General features: G+C 43.7%; 2 protein-coding genes across 3 annotated transcripts in view; one reads left to right on the top strand and one right to left on the bottom strand.

Moving 5' to 3' along the window:
- CCDC77 (coiled-coil domain containing 77) lies at positions 1 to 13,334 on the bottom strand. The gene is made up of 11 exons (XM_005011466.6): positions 12,797 to 13,334; positions 11,228 to 11,444; positions 9,795 to 9,937; positions 8,721 to 8,817; positions 8,057 to 8,123; positions 7,224 to 7,318; positions 5,759 to 5,907; positions 5,173 to 5,413; positions 4,173 to 4,298; positions 3,936 to 4,088; positions 1 to 2,132 (listed from the first exon to the last, which is right to left on the bottom strand). The coding sequence occupies exons 1-11, from the start codon at positions 12,841 to 12,843 to the stop codon at positions 1,986 to 1,988; spliced, it is 1,482 nt and encodes a 493-aa protein (XP_005011523.1). The 5' UTR covers positions 12,844 to 13,334; the 3' UTR covers positions 1 to 1,985.
- Positions 13,335 to 15,627: 2,293 nt separating this feature from the next.
- The window catches only part of KDM5A (lysine demethylase 5A), a 48,055-nt gene continuing 42,987 nt past the window's right edge, over positions 15,628 to 20,695 (top strand). The window contains exons 1-4 of one of the 2 annotated variants that reach the window (XM_027467342.3): positions 15,628 to 16,095; positions 17,867 to 17,944; positions 19,015 to 19,137; positions 19,916 to 20,086. In XM_027467342.3, coding sequence (XP_027323143.3) covers positions 15,928 to 16,095; positions 17,867 to 17,944; positions 19,015 to 19,137; positions 19,916 to 20,086 — 540 coding nt within the window. In that variant the 5' untranslated portion in view covers positions 15,628 to 15,927. The remainder of the gene's footprint in view (positions 16,096 to 17,866; positions 17,945 to 19,014; positions 19,138 to 19,915; positions 20,087 to 20,695) is intronic. The other variant, XM_027467271.3, reaches the window with a different exon arrangement.

The raw sequence follows: 20,695 nt of genomic DNA, 5'->3' as shown, positions 1-20,695 counted from the left end.
TATTGGGAATGTCACCATTTTATTCTGTTCAGTCTTGCAAGTTATAAGAAACATCAGTAAAGAAGACAGGAAATTAAACATTTACATCCTTCTTCCCCCAGTACTTCCTCCCAGTCTTACAAATGTGAATGTCCAAGCCTACAGCCTTTGTCCAGACATACTTTGTGGCTTTCAGGTGAGGAAAATCAAATTTCAACAGCAACTTCTAGCTTGGAAAAGTTGAAAATAAGCAGAAAACCATTTATTTCTACCAATTCAAGAGGCTTTTTTCCTAGCTACCCATCAGCTGAATTTAAGGAATGAGACTAAAGGATGGATTGCACAGTTTAATAATTTTCCTCAGCTGTCCACATAGTGTCAGCACCTAAGCTGTTCATCAATCCATCTCTGCACCATTTAGCATTTTCAGCTAAACCTGTCAGCGACAACACTTTCAAACAGCCTCTTGTAGTAGCAGTTGAACATCGAGGTACAGATTGTCAGCCACCCACACCGAAGTCTGTCTGTGATGAATCTGACTTCAAGAATAGATGTGCCCAATGAAAGGCAAAGAACAGGACCATAAGAGACAGCAAGCTTTTCACAGAGAGGTTACACAATTGAAACAAGCCCTGACTTTTCAAAGGAATTTCCCCACTGCATTGTTTTAGCTGGTACTATAAAAACATTTTTCCCCAAATCTTCACAGCACAGGAAAAGCAGTATATACACCTCTCCCAAATGCTGCGTCAGGATCTCCATAGCCACTACCACGTCCAAAAGAAACTGCCTGTTATTGCACACCAAGTAATTCTCAAATGGGAAGGAACTGCTGGTACCCTGTAAGTATAAACTTCAGAAAATTATTCTGCTTCCATCACATTTAACAAGTTAGGGAATGTACATTAGGAAATGAAGGCACTGAAATCACTTTTCCAACACAGATATGCTCTCCAAGGTGGACAAGATTTGCTGACGCTACAGTAAAAATACAAATACCCCACATTTATAAAAGTGGACTGAAGCCTCACTGCAGCCCTTTTCACAATTTCATCTGTTTTCAAGAACAGCATTGTCCTGATGATATGAAGATAATCGCTACATAGCTAGAGTTATATTTATCATGTAGCAACTAGGCACTGGCTTTTCCACCCCAGTTTCAGTTACAGTTCAGTGACAGCTGTACCACAAGCTGACCATGACCTGTTGGTGCATGGCCATGGTATAGTTTAAAGCTACAAAGGTAGATAATAGGAGATGCCTTTTATTATGAGCTTCCTCTGTGTGTTAAGATAAACCGGGAGAAAGGGGACAGGAAGATGAAATTAGATAGTGCAGTATTTCCCTCCCCTCCACACATTCAAAGCAAGAGTGGAGGTTGCTTGTTCTTGCAGATGAGTTCTAAAAACAGTTACCTTTTCCCAACATATTAAAATCAGTCAGGTTTGTCCTGGCTGGGTTAGAAATGAACAAAGGGAAGACATTTTAAAATAGTTGTGATGTCAAGGGTAGAGTCAAATGTAAGCACTTCAGTATGTACTTTCTACACAAGGTCTTTTTCAAGGAAAATTTGCAGTCCCATGCTGAATTGCCTAGGCACCGTAACAGTAACCATTTAAAAGTTCCTTCTCACACAGGGTAAGGTGAACCAAGCAAACTGGATTTTGAACTAGATCCTTCAATGATCATTAATAATACATCTGGTTTGTCATCTGCTCCAAATAAAGTTTAAGACCAGTTTACATTGCCCCCTACACCACAGATACGAAGGCAGGAAGTCATAAACATATTCCTAATATAAGTCATCTGGTACTTTCTGTACCAGTCTTATCAGGTGCCATCTCAACTGAACAAGCAACCTAATTTGGCTTGTTAGAAATGGCTCATAGACCACTGATGGATGTTATGACACTAACTGCAGATTTTCTCAAGCCTTCTGTCACTGGATGCCATTAAAGAGGCAATGTCCCCTTCCTCAAACTATGATGCCAGCTAAAACCTCAGCTTCAGCAGACCCGCAGTTCATTCTCTAAGCCATAGATTTTTGCTTTTAAGTTTTTTAGTTCTCCTTGAATTTTACGGGTTAGCCTGTTTCCTTGACGGACCTCACGTAGAACTTCAAGATCCTGGTCTGGCCCAAGAATCAGAGTCACCTAAAAAGGAACAGAGAAACAGATTAATACAAACAACATTGTACAGAACACAGTTTAGAGAGTACAGTGAGTCTGTCTGAAAGAGAACTCTAAAGGAGATGCTTTGTAGCTAGCAAAGAGGATGCTTAAGCTATCATCGCTGGGCTAATGCATATCACCAACAGAAAAGTATTCCAGAACCAAAAAAAACCCAACTGATGAAACTTTCAAACATTAGGGTGTTATAGTATTGGTGAGAAAGAAATCTGAACAGAATATTATCAAGTTTACCTATAACCTTTTGGGTTATTTTTACTTCCTGTATTATCTGGAGAGCCACAAAAGAGGTGAGTTAAAATACTTATCAACTTTTATATGGCTCTAAGTTTCTCTTCTGATAGGAAGACCGTTTATCATCTTTTGCTGTTAGAACTAGAAGTGGTCTAACTTCTGTGGCCAACCCACCGCCTTCTGAACTGCATACAATTCAAGAGCACTTCAAGTACAATTCCTAACCTCAGGCCAGGTCATATAGTTGATACTGAGCTGAACAGAAGCTGACAGGTAATCATAGTTCCTGATGGCAAACTAGGAAGGGCTGCCATTTCCTGTCACCCTGGAACTGGATAGCGTGCTAGCCCGGTCACATTCAACATCACAGCAGCACAGACTTGGAAGCTGCTCTCAAAGCTCTTTTCTCTCGACCCCTCAGGGTGTCTCATTGTCATTGTGTAGTTCTTGGTCAGAGAGTTTAATATACCATTCAGGAAATGTAGTCATCTATAGTTATTTTCACTTAAGAAGTATGGATTTAAGTATCACAAGGGAGACTTCTAACAAGCATTTTATTCTTCTGCCCTCTTGTGGCTGGAAGTGTAAAGAAGTTAAGAATACGATTGAGAACATACCCAGAGTAACACAATACACAGCTCTGAGTAAAGATAATCATAGGCAATTTTTACCCCATCCACATATGGTTGAAGTTTAGTCCTTAAAAAACAAAGTTAAACCCAGAGCCAAACAAAAAAAAAATCCAAGCCTTTAGTGAAGACAAATGTATTAATCTAAATGAACTGAGCTGTGTGCCAAAAACACAGAAAACAAGCAAGTCTGTGGCGCTGCCAAATAGACAACTGAAAGAGTCAGTTGGACAAAAACAATGCCTAGTGATCCTCTCAAGCATATATTAGATAAATATCACATTGTAAACTCCAGAAAACATCAAGGCTGTGGCTTAAGGCCCGTCTAAGCTGTTCTGATATTCATCTGCACATCTAGAAGATGCATCTTATCTCAAAGTTACACAGCTTCAGCTTCAACTTCAAGCCATTGTTTCCGCTGTGATTTTTGCAGTTACAAATGAGACATTTAAAAAGGAATAACAGAATATTCACAATACTTAAGTCAGTATTCTACCTCTTACTGGAACAAAACCTAACGCAATGGCCCCCAGGAAAAAAAAAATCAACATATTCTTTGCAGAATATTCTTCTACAACAGACTATCGTCCTGCCTTGGAATTTTGAGACAGCTCAGACAGCTGGAGGTATCAGGTAACTTTCAGAGCTGTAGTAAAAAGATATCGCTAATGTATAAACAGGACAGTCCCTGGACAAACTTGATGCTTGACTGCTTAACAATGACAAACCATTTTTGCTGAATAAAATACATAAGAGGGCAAACTTTATCAAGCATTAATATCTAAATGGCCATTTAGGAAAGTAATTATTTTCCTTAACTCTAGGGAAATACTGCATTTAAGTACTGAGACTACACCTCTATTGGGTAAGGCCATAATGATCTGCTTCAGCAATGAGTTGTTACCTTAAACAGCTGCTTCTCTACGTCTTTCAGCTTCTGTCGAAGCTGTTTGATGTCATTATTAAAGCCTTCCACTTCCAAGTTACGACGTTTTTCCAAAGCCTCATATCGCTGAGTCATCAGCTTCAGGCGCTTCCCCATCTTTTCTGAGCGTTCCTATGGAGATGAAAACTCAGTGGGGTAGTAGAATAGAGGCTGAAAGATCATCACGTAGCTGGCTGATGATTACAGACTAATTACCTTAAAGAGTTCTCTGCCAACATCTCCCTCCTCACGAATCCTAGCCAGCTCACTTTCCAGGGTGATACACTGCTCTCTGTACATGTTTGAGAGCCGCTGCTCCTGCATCAGTTGCTCTTGCATTGACTAAGATGCAGAAGGAACAGAAAGAATTAACTGTAAAGCCAGTGCTCACAACATTTCCCCTGCTCTGGAAAATCAAGTGTGACAGATGGACAGTAAGGTTGGCAAATAACAATAACTGGAGCCAAGGTTAATGAAATAACTAGGTAAGGACCCCTCCCACAATATTCTAGAGCCCCTTCCATCACCAACACATCTTAATTAGGTGATCAGTTCTTCATGACAGTTCAAAGAACTCTCTCCACTTCCCCTTAAAAATAATAACCAACAATAGTGCTGTAGTTCCTGTTTTCTCAGCTGCTTGCCCAGTACTGCACTTCAGAACAATCTGCATTCAGTGGCAGATGAAAACAATTCCCTATTGTCTGTTTACTTTCTAAGTCCTTATTGCTTATTTACCCGCTTCAGATCTTCTCACTGGCAGCGTATTAGAAGTAGAAGAAATCCTGACTGCTGCAGAAGAGCTACGGGACACCAATTGAAAGGAGTTTATTCTCCCCTAACAACAGGGAGGAACAGACACCACATTCTAAGTCCATTAACTGGAAGCGTTTATACTTAAACAAGGGCACGTGCAACAAGCAGGTTAAGAACTGTTGGCCCATGTACCATGTGATTTGCACTGGGCATAAGAGAAACCACTAGTGAAACACTACCATCAATATTAGCTATACCTTTTTACCTGAAATTTAAAAACACTGCAGCAGGAGAGTTGTGTTGTTTTTTTAAAAAAACACATCAGTGCCAGCAACAATGCAGCTTACAGCAAACGTGTATAGCTTGGCAACAACTAGCTACTGCCTATCTCATCAAGATCCAGATGCTTGCAGTTTTCCGAAGACTGTTAGAAAGACCTCTCCCCGTGACAAAAATTTACCTTTATTTCTCTACTGTGGAGTTTCCAAGCTTCATGACCTGTTTGAGGCATCTTCTTGGTATCTCTCTGCTTCTTCTCTTTTTCTGACTCCCTGCTGATAAGTTGATCTGGATCTTTGTCAAGTTTCCTCAACAGACTGTCTTTCTCTGCCATCCATGCTTTCTCATTGGCTCGGGCATCAGACTTGAGCTGGAGAAAGTCACGGGTACTCTCATATAAGAGATTCTGAGTCTTATGGAGTCTGTAAAAAGGGATCCCAGTGGAGTTAATTCATTTTTTTCCTAGTTCCTGTCCTAATTTCCTCAGTCTTCATTGCAAGTTGGAAGAAACATAAAACTTAGGTAGAGGTATTTTCCTAATACATTTAGTTCCTCTAACGGAAGAAGTGATGTTCTTTCTATGTGAAACCGTATTTTTGATATGTTGACTACCCTACCTCCTTCCACATACTGCCAAGCAGATGGCTGCATAATTTGCTTTTCTGCCTGCTGCAGCAAGCAACATACTGAAAGCCAACATATTTTTGTTGCTCCCCCTCTTCTCATCTCATGACTACATTACATCATGGTTATTCTCTCACACTCACTTATCTGTTAAAGTTTTAATCTTGTCCTGGTCCCTCTGATGCTGGACCTGGGCTTCCTCCATGTGAATCCGCCTGTCCTCTAGTAATGCCTCAAGCTGTTCCTTGGATAATCGCGTCTGTTCTTCTAGCTGAGCTTGCAGGGCCTCTACCTGAATAGGCATGCAGAGACGTTACTGAGGAAGCTCTCACAGCAGGCCTGCTCCTGTCCTTGCAAGTCCCTTTTAAATTACAGAATTCAAGTCAAAGACTCTACCCAACAATAATTTCTAGAGTTTGAAATTCTCATTTTTTTGTTTTCATTTTAACATTGATTTTCTCAAATAACTAAAACATTTTAAGAAAAATATTCACGCCATAAGCAAGACAGGTATACTATACAGCAGGAAAAAAATAGAAACAACAGACAACAGAAGCAACAGATAGAAGATAATGGCAAGATTTAAACTGCACACAGGATGTAACAAATCCTGTGCAATATGCAAGCAGACTTTTCTCCCTCTGCTATCAACTTCCAATGGAATGGTGATAATTAAACCCAAATTCCAGGAAGGCAGCAATTCCTTTCATCTTGAAGAAAAGAAATTGCTCAGCTAGAATGAAGCATTAAATGCACATGAGATGAGTGAAGGAGAGAGATGCAAAGAGTCTTGACCTGGGTCAGGGAGACAAATTGGAACAAGTACTTGAAAAATGTAAGTATGTCCTATTATAAGGCACTTTTTGAAAAAACAAAACAAAACAAAACAACTTGACATGAATTTAGATTGCTTATTTTATGACAATTTTCTATGATGTTTTTACTCCAGAGTAAATGTTATTATGACAGGCAACTGCCCACTAGGTCAGCGACTACTGTTCTTGAATGAAAATCTTGATCTGCTGTACAAGTTTGCTATTTGCTTTTCTTGACTCATCCTTCCTCATGCTTTACATCTATTTTCTGCTACCTTCCCCAGTTCATGATTCTGTACATTTCGTCCTTCACTCTGTCATGCTATCTATACTGTCTTTCACTGAAGTCTAGCACAGGGAACTTTTTTTGCTGTACTAGTGCATTTTATTGTGGAAGACTAATTCCATCTGAGACCCGTTCCTTTTGTCATACTTCCATGAACCACCCAAACCTGCAGATTTTCCATGGATTTAATGTAAATTGATAGCTGATCAAGGAAATTATGAGAGTTAACATCACTTAAAAATTCTGTATTTAAAAGCGCCATATTCAAGTTGGCTTTACTGGAACATAAGCTTATGTAAAGTTTCCAGAATCAGACCCAAGCTCTTAAATCTAAGCCATTCATCACAAAGAAACAGTTAAGTAAACTGACAGAAAGTGGGAATCGTTAGTAAGATGTGGGACTAATAAACTGGTAGAATCTATATCTTATGTAGGCAGACAGCACATTTGTCTACCAATTTCCTGGATAGCCAGAAAATATGTCCTTCAGTTAGTGAAAGATTTTACCTGAAGTAGGAGAGTTTGGTTGTCCCTCTGATACCTCTCAGGACTTTCTGGTTTCTCTCCTTTTGCTGCTCGTTTTGAAGAGCTCCTCTTGGTGCCTATTTGCAGAAATCAATGAGAAGTGGAAAAGTGTACTCCAGTCTAAGTGCAGTACCTTTCCAAACACGGCGTGCTGTATGCACTGGATGGCCTACAAGAACAGGAAAAAAATTGCAACTGCGACAGTCGCAAAGACTTCCAGAGGGCTACCTGGATGAAAAAAGCTTCAGAGCTTATGGCTCATAAACCTTTATCCCACACTATCACACCTCAATATTTAGGCAACCTACCTAGTGATTTTCTTGGCATATTCAGAAAGTGAACTTCACAGATTTTCTTAAGTAAAGGATGAATAGGCATACAACACAGATGCACAAGCATCAAACCTTGAGTGAGTTTTGAGCTCAAAGGAGAAAATCCCTAAGTAGACATACAGACCCAAACTACTGTCTACACTAAAGACCGGCAGAACAGCACATCTTGGAATGGCTTTGGCTAAGAGTGCCCATCCAGTTCGTACCTGCAAGGGTCCAGAACAGCCATTTCACAGTCATACCAGCTGCTTCTTTAGCTGAGCAGATCAAGGACATGAGACTCAGCTCAGGTTATTTTAAAAGATTTTGAAGGGAAGCCTAGAGTACTGAATGCATAAGGATGCATTACTGAATGCATGGATACATTTAGGGAACTTAATGGAAGCATACCAAAGTACTCAAAGTACATAATTGTTTTGATAGACTGGACAAACACACAAGTATCAAGAGCTGAGCTGCTGTTAGACCCTTGTGGTACGGTACCTGTTCTAGAAGCATCATATCCTTCATGTGGATCTCTGGATTTATCTGGCCTTTGCAGAACAGTAACCTATAGAAACAAGATCACATATCTCAACATCTGACTTCTCTAAAGTTGCAGTAATCAAGAACAAATCTTAAAGATGAAAACAGATAAAGAAATCCAAGAGAACAGCAGTACCATACTTCTGTCACAAGAAAAAGAAGATATTCACAAGTTGAATGTACATGCTGAAAAAGTTGCCTTTGTAATGGCTAACTTGCCATTTCTGGCTCTTTCTTTTTCCCCCCCAAAAAAACAAGTGGAAAGTAATCCTGCCCTTGATGGCTTTGTTAGGATGAAAAACAGCACCCTTAACAGGAAATGGAGCATTTGGGGACAGACAAAAAGAGAGAAGGTGAAGGTGAAAATCTTCACCTTCTGATCTGTGGGTGTTCAGAAGGGAGCTGATGCTAACAAGACCTACCTTCAGTATGCCTGTTCCCATTTAATATCTCAGCAGCTATACTAAATCCTGGTGTTGTTACAGAGCTACAGATCTCTCCCACTTTGGGCTTATTTAACAACTTTTGACATGTGGGACAGATCTGGTCTCTGGTCAGCCTCTCATGTACAGATCTTCATGTTGCAATTAAAAGCACAGTTCTGTAGAAAAAATGAACCTGCCTTATGTGGTGGCTCCTTGTGAAAATACGTTACTTCTCCTTTGTCTGTTCCCACTAAAGCCAGGAGGTGTTGAATTTTTTTCCTATCCTCCAGTTCCCTAGAATTCAAAGAAAGGTATCAGTGCATTACTATTTTTAAACACATCAAGATGTTGTGACACAGTCTTTCTAGTTTACTCATTAATGTCTCCAAATAATGTTTTCCAAACTGTTCAGCTCTTGAGAACACTTCTTTAAAAATGAACTCCCAAAGAAATTACTGACGTGGCATATTTACAAAGGAAAATACCAATTCTGTTGGCATTGGGAGGCATTCTTCTTTCCAAACATAACAATACTAGGTCGATAACACATGGTAGCAAAGAATTTGCATTCCAGAGTTATGAACTACCTAAAAACCTTGCAGATACTTCATTCAGTAGATTGTAAGCACGTCGTTTTTTAAAACAAACTAGATTAAGTGCTGTATCACACTTCTGTCACACTCCTGAGAAGTGCCACAACACATCAACACATTTTTTGACTTAAGATCTTAAAACTTGAACAGAAAACTTGGTATCACCCACACAAGTTCTTAAGAAGCTTGGAAACTCCTTTGCCACTGGCAGCCAGTCCCATAGAGCAGTGTGTACTTCAATTCAACAGCTACATGGCAGTAGAATGGAGCGGCTGCCAGCATGATCCCAGCAAGTCAGGAAAACTATTTGTTTTCATCTGTGTTTTCTACTTGAGTTTAAGTGGAAGACTGAGGGAAGACATTGTGCTAGGCAGGTGCAAGGTCTACTTAAATCAAAACCTCCACTGGCCAGCTTGATTCAAACATGTTCATACGTCCAACTTCTACTCTTTTTTTTTTTTTTTTTTTTCCTGCTACTGGAATTGGAGGTATAAGTGGAAACATATTTAGTAGCCCGACAGATTGTATTCCACCTTCAAGGCTGATATGATTTCATAGAAGCCCTCCTTGGGAAGTGTGGCCTGACTGCTTCTCTGAAAACTCTGTATCTGAGTGAGAACTAGAACATAATGCACACTCGCGCTACCACCAGTGACCCAGTCTGCAATCCAGACACACCTGATTTTCAGCCGGTCGTTCTCTGAGTAAAGGCGGAGGACATGTTCCCTCTCCTGGAAGAGGTAGACTTGCATGTCACTCAAAGCCTTTTGCAACTCCGCAATTTCCTCTTCTCGCTGACGGACTTCCCACTGCAGTTTGTGCTAGGTAAAGAGAATGAGGTACTTGAAATGATGCAGAGCACTGGGCAACTCTCAAAGTACAAACTGCTTGCGCCAGCCCCTGAGCCTGTAACTGGAATGTACCAACTGTCAGAGTTAACTTATTGAACTCTTAAAAATTTGACCAGATGAGGGCAGTATTGGAAAATATTTTAATGGGTTTCAATAGGGAGCTCACAGTCCCTGTCGTCATCATGGTCAGTATCCAACACCAGTAAAAAGGCTCGTGCTGAGGGCCTCCAATTCCAATGGTTACACTTCCGCACTGGCAGCCAGAGTGGCGCTGTAAGAGGAGTCTGACTTCAACAAGAAACTAACAAAACCTGTAAAATAGTACCTATTCTTAAAAGCAGTTACTGAAGAATAAACACTGATCTGTATGGCTTAGCAGTAGGAAATTTGTCTAGTTACTATGTTTCATCAGTGTTTGTCTACCTGGAGTGGAAAACTGACAAGCCCTACAGAAGACTGTTCATGTAGGACAGAAGGCACTATTTTGGAACTTCGGACCTCTTTTTCCTATATCTTGAATTAAAGAAGTTTGGATGTCTGAAGGCTTTAAGGCTGCTTCAAGCATGGCCAGTAGCCGAGGAAGCACCTCAGTGGCCATTCTGCTCCCAAAGGGTCATTCAGAATTACAAAGATGCCAGCTAGAGAGATATATGCTCTTAAGGCGTATTAGAACACAAATTAAAAATAGCCTCTAAGATTTTTTTTTCCTCTTTAAATACAAAGATTTTTAAGTTTTGGAATTTCTTTTAGGTTTCTACTTATTCGCTGTGTAGTACTCCTGCTACATATAGCCTATGGCCAAGCTTATGAATTCCACTGCAATAAATACTAATTGTATCTGTATATCAAAGCTCATTAAATTTGCACAAAAGCACGCTCGTTCCTCACATTAAGAGGCAAGGAAATTAAACTGGATGGCATCTGAACTGAATATCTAAACTCAGGCTTCAATTTAAAAGTAAAAAGAACAGGAACAACCAGTATGAAAAAAAAAAAAAGCAAGCTATAATAAATTAAGAACAGAAGAATATCGTACAAGCGTGTTTCCCTTTGCTGTGACAGAGGGCAGGCAGCTAGATTTCAAAATCAAAGCTTGAGATCCACTTATTTCTTCCTAGCTCAGTACTCCACTACTACTGGTAACCCTTCAGACCAGGTGTGCTGAGCTCTGAAATGAAGAAAAACATCAACTCTTTGCTAGTCAAGGAGGTTTGTGTAACGATACATGGCCTATCAAAAAAACAAAGATCTTTTCCTAACCTGCTCATCGTATGTTTCTTTGTATCTCTCCAGCCTTTTTACCAAATCCTCATGCTCCTCGTCGAAGTCAGCAATCTTCTTGCGGTAGTATTCCAGCAGCTCCCGGGAAGGGCGGAGGAAGGCCAGGCGCTCGTTGATGGACGGGAGAGGAGTAGAGTCCTCCTGGTTCTGAGGCTGAGAACTAGCGTGTCTGGATGAGACATGGGGTGTTGCCAGCCTGGACAGAAACATTTTCTAATGACGTGTGAACCTCAGATAATACAATAAAATGTTAAAAATATATATAAATTAAACCATGAGATTTTTGCTTTTAACACAGACTTGATTTTAAACATTGGCTTGTCTGTGCTCTGGGTATTCACAGGAAATCACAGCATTTAGGGGAACCAAAATGTTCAACAAAAAGAACAGCTGGCAGACTTACTATATTGCGGAGATGGAGCACCTTATGGAAAAGGGAGAAGGACAAAAATGTTAGGGGAGGAAAGTCTGATGGGTTATTTGGGGAGGGTAAACTTGAAAGGAAGAAGAGGCAAGAAAAAGAGGAGAGGAGAGAGCAAAGATCACAAAGTCTTTTGCTTTGGCATTAGCAACAGCAGGCACTATAGGATAAAGAGAAAGACAACCCGTAATAGTTTTTCTGATAACCAGAGAGAAAAACACTTTCTAAAGACTTCTGATTAAAGAGAACAATTTCAGGTTAGCTGATGCACAAGCCCTCATAACTTAACATGTAGGTCTAGGAGTCTATATGCTTTCCCTTATGGCGTTATCCAGAGTTTGTCAACCCTAGACAGTGAAATGGAAAATCCAAAATCACTGAATTTGGTGCTGAGGTAGTAGGAAGAGACTGTGTTGCTATTACATAAACCACGTTAAGTATATGTATGTGCATTTTAAGCAACAGTGACTGCATACAGACATTTAACGTGCTCAAATGAGCATCACATTTTATTATCCATAGCTGCACACAATTCAAAATTCTCTTGAGAAGTGTTTTTTTTTTTAGTTATGTTGAACTGACACACCATCATTTTACGATACCATCAGTAACAGAATTAAAGCTAAACAGCCTCTTTAGAAAAGATCTACTTAATACTGTAAGAGCTGTCTCCAGAACTTGGTTCTGGAGCCTGAGCTTTGATCAGAGGCCTCTGGCGGGTGACACAGAAGCTGTGGTGACCCTTAGCAAATACCCATCAGGGCTTACAGCAGAACCCAGAAGTGCAACATCCACAGAATCATTACGTGTGCCAAGCTCCTTAATTCCTGTCATTGTAAGGAAGCGATAACTAAAAGCATCCAGATTATTTTCTGTACGAACTTCCCCAAAAAAGCCGTGTGGAAAAAAAGCTGGACAACAGACACGCTTGAAAAACGACAGCAACAAGGGAAAACAGGTGAATACTTTATTACTGGAGCAAAGGACAGCAGAAGTAGGCAGGCACGAGAGTAGGAAAGCAGAGCAGCGCGGGAGCGGGCACAGCAGCGCCTCGCCTGAGGCAAAGCCCGGTACGGGACACGGAGGGGAAAGGCGGGCGGCAGGGCCCGGGGTAGCGGCCCCTCTACCTTGCGGAGCGCGGCGAGGTGCCGGCACAGCGATCCGCGGCGCTCATGGCGGCCACGCTGAGGGGACCGGCCGGGAGCCGCCACCGCCTCCCTCACGCGGCCCCAACGGTCGCCTAACGGCCGCCAACCGCCCTCCGCCGCTTGAACGGCCGGCCACCCGCCGCCTCCTCCAATCACGGGCAGCCTTCCACGCGGCGCCGGTCGGCTCCACCAATCAGCGCTGGCGACACGGACGGCCCGCGCAGGAGCCTCTGGGAGTTGTAGTGCGGCGAAGCGAAGGGGGGGCAACCCGCATCGTGACGGGTGCCGGGCACGAAGGAGTCGCAGGGCTCGGTGGTTCAGTTCGTACCTGTGTTTTTTAGATCATCGAGGTGCTTTTTAGCCCCATCCTTCCCCTGTGTGTCTCGCCATAGCCAGCAGCGCTTCTTACAGTTTATGCAAGGCAGCGTTTCCTAACCCAGGTACCATGTGTGCTAGGAAAAAACATGCACATTAACAAGATTTTTTTTTCCTAGGCTTACAAAGCTACAAAATTCTATTTCAAATTTCCCCAGTTATTTCCAGGAAGCTACATTTTGCAGGTGAGAAGAATTTCCTCACGTTTCAGTGAACGCGCAATACACACAGGTGATGGTTGATAATTTTCAGGGTGAAGTCTCCAGCACGCGGTCCGTTATTAGCCTTGGTTAGCCGAGCTGCTTTCTCCACTTCACATAAAGCAGTTGGAAATACAATATAAGAGGTTTAAGTCTCCCCTCAGCAGGGGAGTGCTAAATAGTTCCAGATGACCAAGAAGAACAAAGATTGATTTGGGGTCCGCAAGTCACAGCATGCTGCAACGTCTCAGAGGCTAACAATACCCAAACTGGAGAAAGTAACTGAGAAAACATAATATTTGATCTCAAAAAGGAAATCTGCAGAACTAATAAAATGAAAAAAAAAAAAAAAAAAAGTGCCCCTTACATGTAATTTAGGACTTTTAATCTTTTTACTCTCAGGGAAACCTGCGCTCTTCCCTGCAGTGCCTTCCAGTACTCTCTGCTAACCAAAACACACAAATGAAACAGCCTTGACTAGCTGAGAAGGAAACCAACAAGGGACTAGTTCTCAAAACAAAGTTTTGCACGGATTAGGTGCTTTCTAGCATGCAGTTTTTCCCCCCATACTATTCCTGGCTAAATCGTTGCTTATCTCAGAAATCAGGTATGTTGGTGATTCAGCTCTTGGGAATAGTGACTATACACATACATGCTCTCAGGAGAATCTGAGAAAATTCTGTCAGAAAAAACAGGTACTACCAAAAAAAAAAATGGCAGGAGTATGTAGAAATACAATTTCTAGATGCTGGTGAGGCAACATCTGCACTCCACATGCTTTTGGAGTCATAAAAATACCAGGCATCCATGTCAAGAACCCCTTGCAAAAATATGTAAGGCTTTGCAACAACACAATCTCCACTGGTAAACTCACTCAATGTTTTATAATATCAGTTTGCTGTTCCCTACAACTTTTGCCAAAACTAACCATTTGCATTCAAGCCATTTGTTTCCCATATGCAAAACGCAGGCAACAGGTCTTTAATCTAGCAGAGAAATGATGGAGATAAACGTATTTGTCTGCGTGGAGCACATATTGTGAGCCTCACGGTAACAGGGGGAGGAAATTGCATGTTCTGAGACTGAAACAGTATGCCAGGATCAAGGCTGTGACAAAGAAATAAACAATCGGTTGAGATGTGAGGTGTGGTGAATGCTGAGATCAGCCTTGGTTAAAAAACAAACAGTATGCACTTCTTTTTTTGAAGGGTGTGTGATAATAGGTAAGTAAAAGCATGCAAGTCCTCAGGTGTGAGTGCTTGACTTGGGAAGGAAAACGTCCTGCATGGGGTGAGAGTGCAGAGCGCCTACATGTAACAAGGAGGTTGGGGGTTGTTTGGGGAGTTCTTCACGTAGCCTTGTCGTTTAGAATTATGGAATAATTAAGGTTGGAAGAGACCTCCAGGATCATTTATCTGGTCCAACTGTCCCCTACCACCAGTGTCACCCACTGACCGTGTCCCCAAGCACCACGTCCAACCTCTCCTTGCGCACCCCCAGGGACGGTGACTCCACCACCTCCCTGGGCAACCCGTCCCAGTGCCTGGCTGCTCTTTTTGAGGAGAAATCTCCTCATTTCCAACCTGAACTTAGCACTGATGAGGCTTATGGGGTCTTAATTAAGAAGCACCAGGAGATGCTGCGGGCTGGTGGAGCTGCCAACGGGCACAGATCTGTGTTATGCTTATGGACAAACACACAGATATGTTACAGATATGTGTTATGCATGTGGAGGTACGTATTTAAGAGATTTAAGCTCAGGGCTGCCCACGCTGGAGCCCCCCTCAGGCCCCAACATGGCGGCCGCCCCCTGCCGCCTCAGGGCGCCCCCTCCCCCCCCCGGCCGCCTGAGGGGGCGTGGCCTGGCGGGAGGGGGCGTGGCCTGCGTGCGGGGGGCGTGGCCAGGCCGTTCCCTGCCGCCGTGCCCAGACAATGGGCCGAGCCGGCCCCTCGGCACCGGAAGCGGATGGCCCAGCTCCCCTCACGCATTCCTCCGCGCCGGAAGTCGGCGATAGCGGCCCCCTCCCTGCCTCCTCCTCCTCCTCCTCCTCCTCCTCCTCCCCGCTCCCCGCAGCCGGTTTCGGTTCGGGCTCTCCCCTCCCGCTCCCCCTCCCCTCCCCACCGGGGAGGCGGCCGAGCCCCGGGAGCTGAGGGGCGGGCGCGGCGGAGGGACTACTTTTCCGTGCGGAAGCCTACTTTTTCCTCTTCCTCCCCCTTCCGGGTGGGAGTGCCGGCGCACTCCGCGTCACTTCCGGCGGGCTGGAAGGCGACCGAGAGGGGCTGCGGCGGGGGGAGGCGGCCCCGGGGGACGGGGCCACGACGCCGCCGCCGCCGCCTTCGCCCGGCAGGAGCCGCCCCCCCGCCCCGCCTCCGCTGCCCCGCCGCCCGGGGATGCGCCCCGGCCCCCCGCACAGCCCCTGAGGGCCGCCCCCGGCCCCAGCCCCAGGCAGCGGCGCTTCCCCTCCCTTCCCTTCCCTTCCCTTCCCTTCCCTTCCCTTCCCTTATCCCCCCCCCCAGCCCCAGCCCTCAGCGGCCATGTCGGGGCCCGGCGGCGGGGCGCGCTACGCCGCCGAGTTCGTGCCCCCCCCCGAGTGCCCCGTGTTCGAGCCCAGCTGGGAGGAGTTCAGCGACCCCCTGGGCTTCATCGGCCGCATCCGAGGCCTGGCCGAGAAAACCGGCATCTGCAAGATCCGGCCCCCCAAGGTACTGCCCGCCGGGCAAGGGGCAGGGCGCGGGGAGCCCCTCGGGCAGCCCCCCCCTCGAGGGGCTTCGTGGCCCTGTCGGGGGGCCTGTGCGGGGCTCCGCCGCCCAGCTCTGTCTGTAGGGTGCTTTGGAGGAGGTGGGGGTGTAGGGCACGGCGGTGCCCCGCGGCTCGGTGCTCTGCTCCCTTTAAAAGGCAAAAAAAAAAAAAAAAAAAAAAAAAAAGAAAAAAGCTGCAGCGGTGCTGGGGGAGGAATGAGGCGTTTGCGATGGGAGGAGGAGGAGGAGGGTGTTTGGTGTAAATGGGTCATTGTTTATAAACACAGGCTGCGAGCTGTTAGTGGAGGTGCGGCCGGCCCGTGGATGCGCAGGATTTGCATGTTTATGCTTGGTAGCATAGAAGGTAAAGCTTGGTATCGCCTCTGCCTCGGTGCACAAGCCATTATTTCACGGTGACTTGCCCTGCGAGCCGGTAAAGCGTTTAGGCAAGAACATCAGGCAACACGGGAGAAGGCAGCCAGAGCCCTTCGTAATTAAAGTACAAACAACCCTTAAATATAGCAATAAAACAGGAGGTTGAAAACAGCGAAGGAGAGAGGAAAAAGAACGCTGGAAGAAAGAGCAAAGAACAGCTTGTTATGGGGGCTGCTGATTGGATTTCATGATCCTTCCTCCCCTGCCTTCTCCGTGTTGCTGGAACCCGTTTCGTTGCTTTGATGACACGGTGAAAACTTGACCTCCGAGTCAAGTTTAGAAAGGGGCTGCCCCTTCTAAAATAAGCAGAATGGCTTAGGTTGGGAGGCCACGAGAAACCGAGCCAGATGCTGTTCATTGAGAATAACTGGAACTTTCCTCGCCGCTGAACGCAGCCGTGCTGCTTCCCCGGGGTTGCCCAGCCATTTGCGCTGCAGCGTCCTGCTGGAGGCGTGCGGCGGGTTGATTTGCGACCTGCAAGGAGGACTAAATCAGCCAGTGTTTACCATCCTGGCTGATTTGTTATTCTTTGCCGTTATTTGGAGCTGTAAATGTTTTACAGTTGTACTTGGGGCCTTTATTTTCTGCAGCAGCGCAGATAATACGTGCTTAGCGTGGCTTGGCCATCTGGATTGTTGTGTCCTTCCTCTTGTTGTATTTATTGCCCGGTGGGCTATCACCATAAATTAAGCTTTCTTAAAAGGGACTAAAGAGCTGAATTGTACTTGTTCTGATGTCAGAGCGCAGTTCTGAGAGATGGGGCTGGGAGGCACATGCGATTGAACCAGCAACTGACTGTTCAGAATGGCGTTATTTAGGATTGTGTTTCTGTTAAAGCCCTGGACTCCTGACTGGGAGTTATTATCTCTATTGAAATATGACTGGAGACAAAGGGGAAAAAAGTTAGATGCCTAATAACATCCTTCATTTGGTGTTTGCCGCTGTTGACAGTGAGAATTTTGCGTTGTGTAGGAAATATAAAACTTCATTTCTTTTAAGTAAATAAATGCCAACGAGCAACAGGATCTCTCATACGTGAGCTCAGTATGAGGTAGGTCATACTAAAATGCTTTACACCTTATTTTCTTTTTAACTTTGTGAGGATCTCTTCCCGCAGAATTTTCGTTAGGTGAAAGAACGATATTTTAAAAACATGATAATGGCATAGAAGATGATATTACAAATTGCAGTGAAACTCGTTTACTAGTAGGAGCTTGTTTATTCAAGTGATTACTAGGGCTTTCGTGCGTTTTTTTGGCGAAGTTTCTTTAAGCATTGAAACGTCTTTCTGTCTTTTTAGGACTGGCAGCCTCCATTTGCCTGTGAAGTACAAAGTTTTCGTTTCACTCCACGAATTCAGCGCCTGAATGAGCTGGAGGTGAGCTTTTCCACTGTTGATACAATTTTGTGTTTGCGCTGAAAGCTGTAGGTCTCTTTGCTCGAGATTTGCATCTTGGCAGGTTTCTGGATGGAGAGACTTTAGAAACCCATAGACCACATCAATGTTTATACTTGGCAGTGGCAGACTTCATATAAAATAACTCTCCATGGCTTTGAGAAATGTCTGGTTTTTATTTTATTACCCAAAATAACCACAAGAGTCTTTCACATTCAACTGCAAATGTCTCAAATGAATGTCAATTACCATGTTGTGTAGTAAGAGCAGCCAGTGTCTAGCCTTCAGTGCTCCACAGGCGATGTTTTATTTATTTTTCTTAAAATGTTTACTGCTGTTGTGAAGCCCCTGGTGTATATTCAACCTTATATTCAACTATCGTGATAATGCCTCTTCAGCATTAAAATTAACTGCTTTGTTTTTATAGGGCTGGTTATGCTTGGTTAATTTTACGTTTCAGAAATGTACGGGAGCTTTTTTGAAAGCAGTGTGAGTCCCGTTCTGTCCTGGTTTTCCTTTTCCCTACAGCATTTCTCAAAGCCTTGCTCTGTTCATATACCAAAACGTCACGTATCATTTGGCTTGTAAATGGGTCTCCTTATGGAAAGTGATTTGAGTACTCCAAAAATACTCAAGGGAGGAGGTCCTTCTGCATGGTGAAGGCATACAGAAAAGCTGTTTCTAACCCCCCTTACCCTCATAGGCTTTATTAATTGCTCTTAGGTTTCTCCCTGGAATGCTGATTTATTTTTTTCTTTTTTACAAGTAGGCATTTTGGTTTCAAAATGAGAAATTGTTAGGTAGGAATTCGGCTTATGGGATCTTAAATGCAGATAACAAAAATGTGTAATTTTATGTTTATAAAGATCCTTCATCTTACTAATATTTTTATTTCTACTTTTTATTTTCTTACATATGAAATACTTGGCCTGCCAAGTTGCACTTTGAAAATGTAAACACTATAAAAACTTACGATGTGTTTTCCCAGGACTATAAGGTACTGTCATGCTTGTTTTGGGACACATGCATTTGTCTTCTGTTACTGATTGCAGGCAATGACAAGAGTGAAGCTGGACTTCTTGGATCAGTTAGCAAAATTTTGGGAACTTCAAGGGTCCAATTTAAAAATCCCTGTGGTGGAGAGAAAAATACTGGATCTCTATGGTCTGAGCAAGGTGAGCAAGCAGTTGCTGGATTTGGTCAGACAGACTTTGTTTTTCATTCTAGCTTGGGAAGCCAAGTAACAGGGAGGGCTTGTTTTATGGCACTAATCTCAACGTGAAGATTACATCTCATTGGGGAAAAAAAAAACATAGTGAAAGAAACTTCATAAATCACCAGGTTGTGGCAGATGTGTCAAGCATATTTACATCAGCTGTCTTTAGTTGGATTGTATACAGCACATATTTGCCTTGAACTGCAGTGCTTGAACATCCTGCTGTCTGTCTGCTGTTTGCCTTTGGCCTCTTTTATGTGTGGCAGAGCTGCAGGAGCTTGAGGTGGTCTCTGAGAAGGTAGTAGAGATTTTCCACGTGATGTAAATGTGCATCTTTGAGAGTTTGTGTTGTAACTTCTGGAACAATTGTTTTAATCTGTTTCCAGTACAGCCTATGCTAAAGGCTGGTTAAAAATTTTATGCTGCTATAGTTATGTCTGGTATGTTGTTTCTCCAGATTTGCACAAAAATAAAAAGTCTTTGCTGGAGGTGTCCATTGCCCTGGCAAAATGTGCATACTGCTATAAACTTGCCTGATAGAGAGGGATCATTAATATAAAGAGGTAGATTTCTTTAGCAAGGTGAGGAACTTAGATATGGAAGTTGTAGCATTTCTTTGCTAAAGCACCGGTTTCCATTCCCCTGTCAAGACTTCTTCCTCTTTGATAAGCAGAAATGTAAAGAGGTGGTTAGAGCAGCTCAAAGCCCTTAACTTTTTTTTTTTTTATGTGTTTCAGATTGTTGCCAGCAAAGGAGGCTTTGAAGTAGTCACTAAAGAGAAGAAATGGTCTAAAGTGGCAAGTCGGCTTGGCTACCTGCCAGGAAAAGGCACGGGGTCGTTACTCAAGTCTCATTATGAACGGATCCTGTACCCCTATGAGCTCTTCCAGTCTGGCGTCAGCCTTATGGTGAGACACTTCTTTTCCAGGGTGTAAAGATGGGATCCAAACTGCCCCTGGAATGCTGTTTGTTACTGCACATGGAAGGAGAACATGGCCTATGTTTTTGGAACCTGCAGTTCTGTAGACAGACACACAGCTGCCCTCATGCTTACTTGTGACAGAATAGTGCTAGAAGTTGTAACGTGACCTTGTGTAGTTATTTTTCTGGTTGCAGTTTCTTTAAAAGGCTGGAGCCAATCCTACAGAGAAGGAAAATAGGGCAGAAGATGATGACTGATCAGAAAGCTGTCTTTACCTCTCTTGATAAGCTGGTGGCTGAGATATAAAAAATTTTGGAATGGTTTGGGTTGGAAGGGGCCTAAAGACCCTCCAGTCACACCCCCTCTGCCCTGGGACACCTCCCACCAGCCCATGTTGCCCAAAGCTGTGTCCAGCCTGGCCTTGAACACTTCCAGGGATGAGGCAGCCACAGCTTCTGTGGGCAGCCTGTTCCAGTGCCTCACCACCTTTATAGGAAATAACTTATTCTTTTTCTTCTAAATCTTCCCTGTTTTAGATTAAAATTATTACACCTTGTCCTTAGTACTACCCTCCCACTTCCCTGCAGCCTAGTCT

Source organism: Anas platyrhynchos, chromosome 1 (assembly GCF_047663525.1).
Source record: "Anas platyrhynchos isolate ZD024472 breed Pekin duck chromosome 1, IASCAAS_PekinDuck_T2T, whole genome shotgun sequence".
In the NCBI taxonomy this organism is placed as follows: domain Eukaryota; kingdom Metazoa; phylum Chordata; class Aves; order Anseriformes; family Anatidae; genus Anas; species Anas platyrhynchos.
This window is presented reverse-complemented; position numbering and strand designations above follow the sequence as displayed.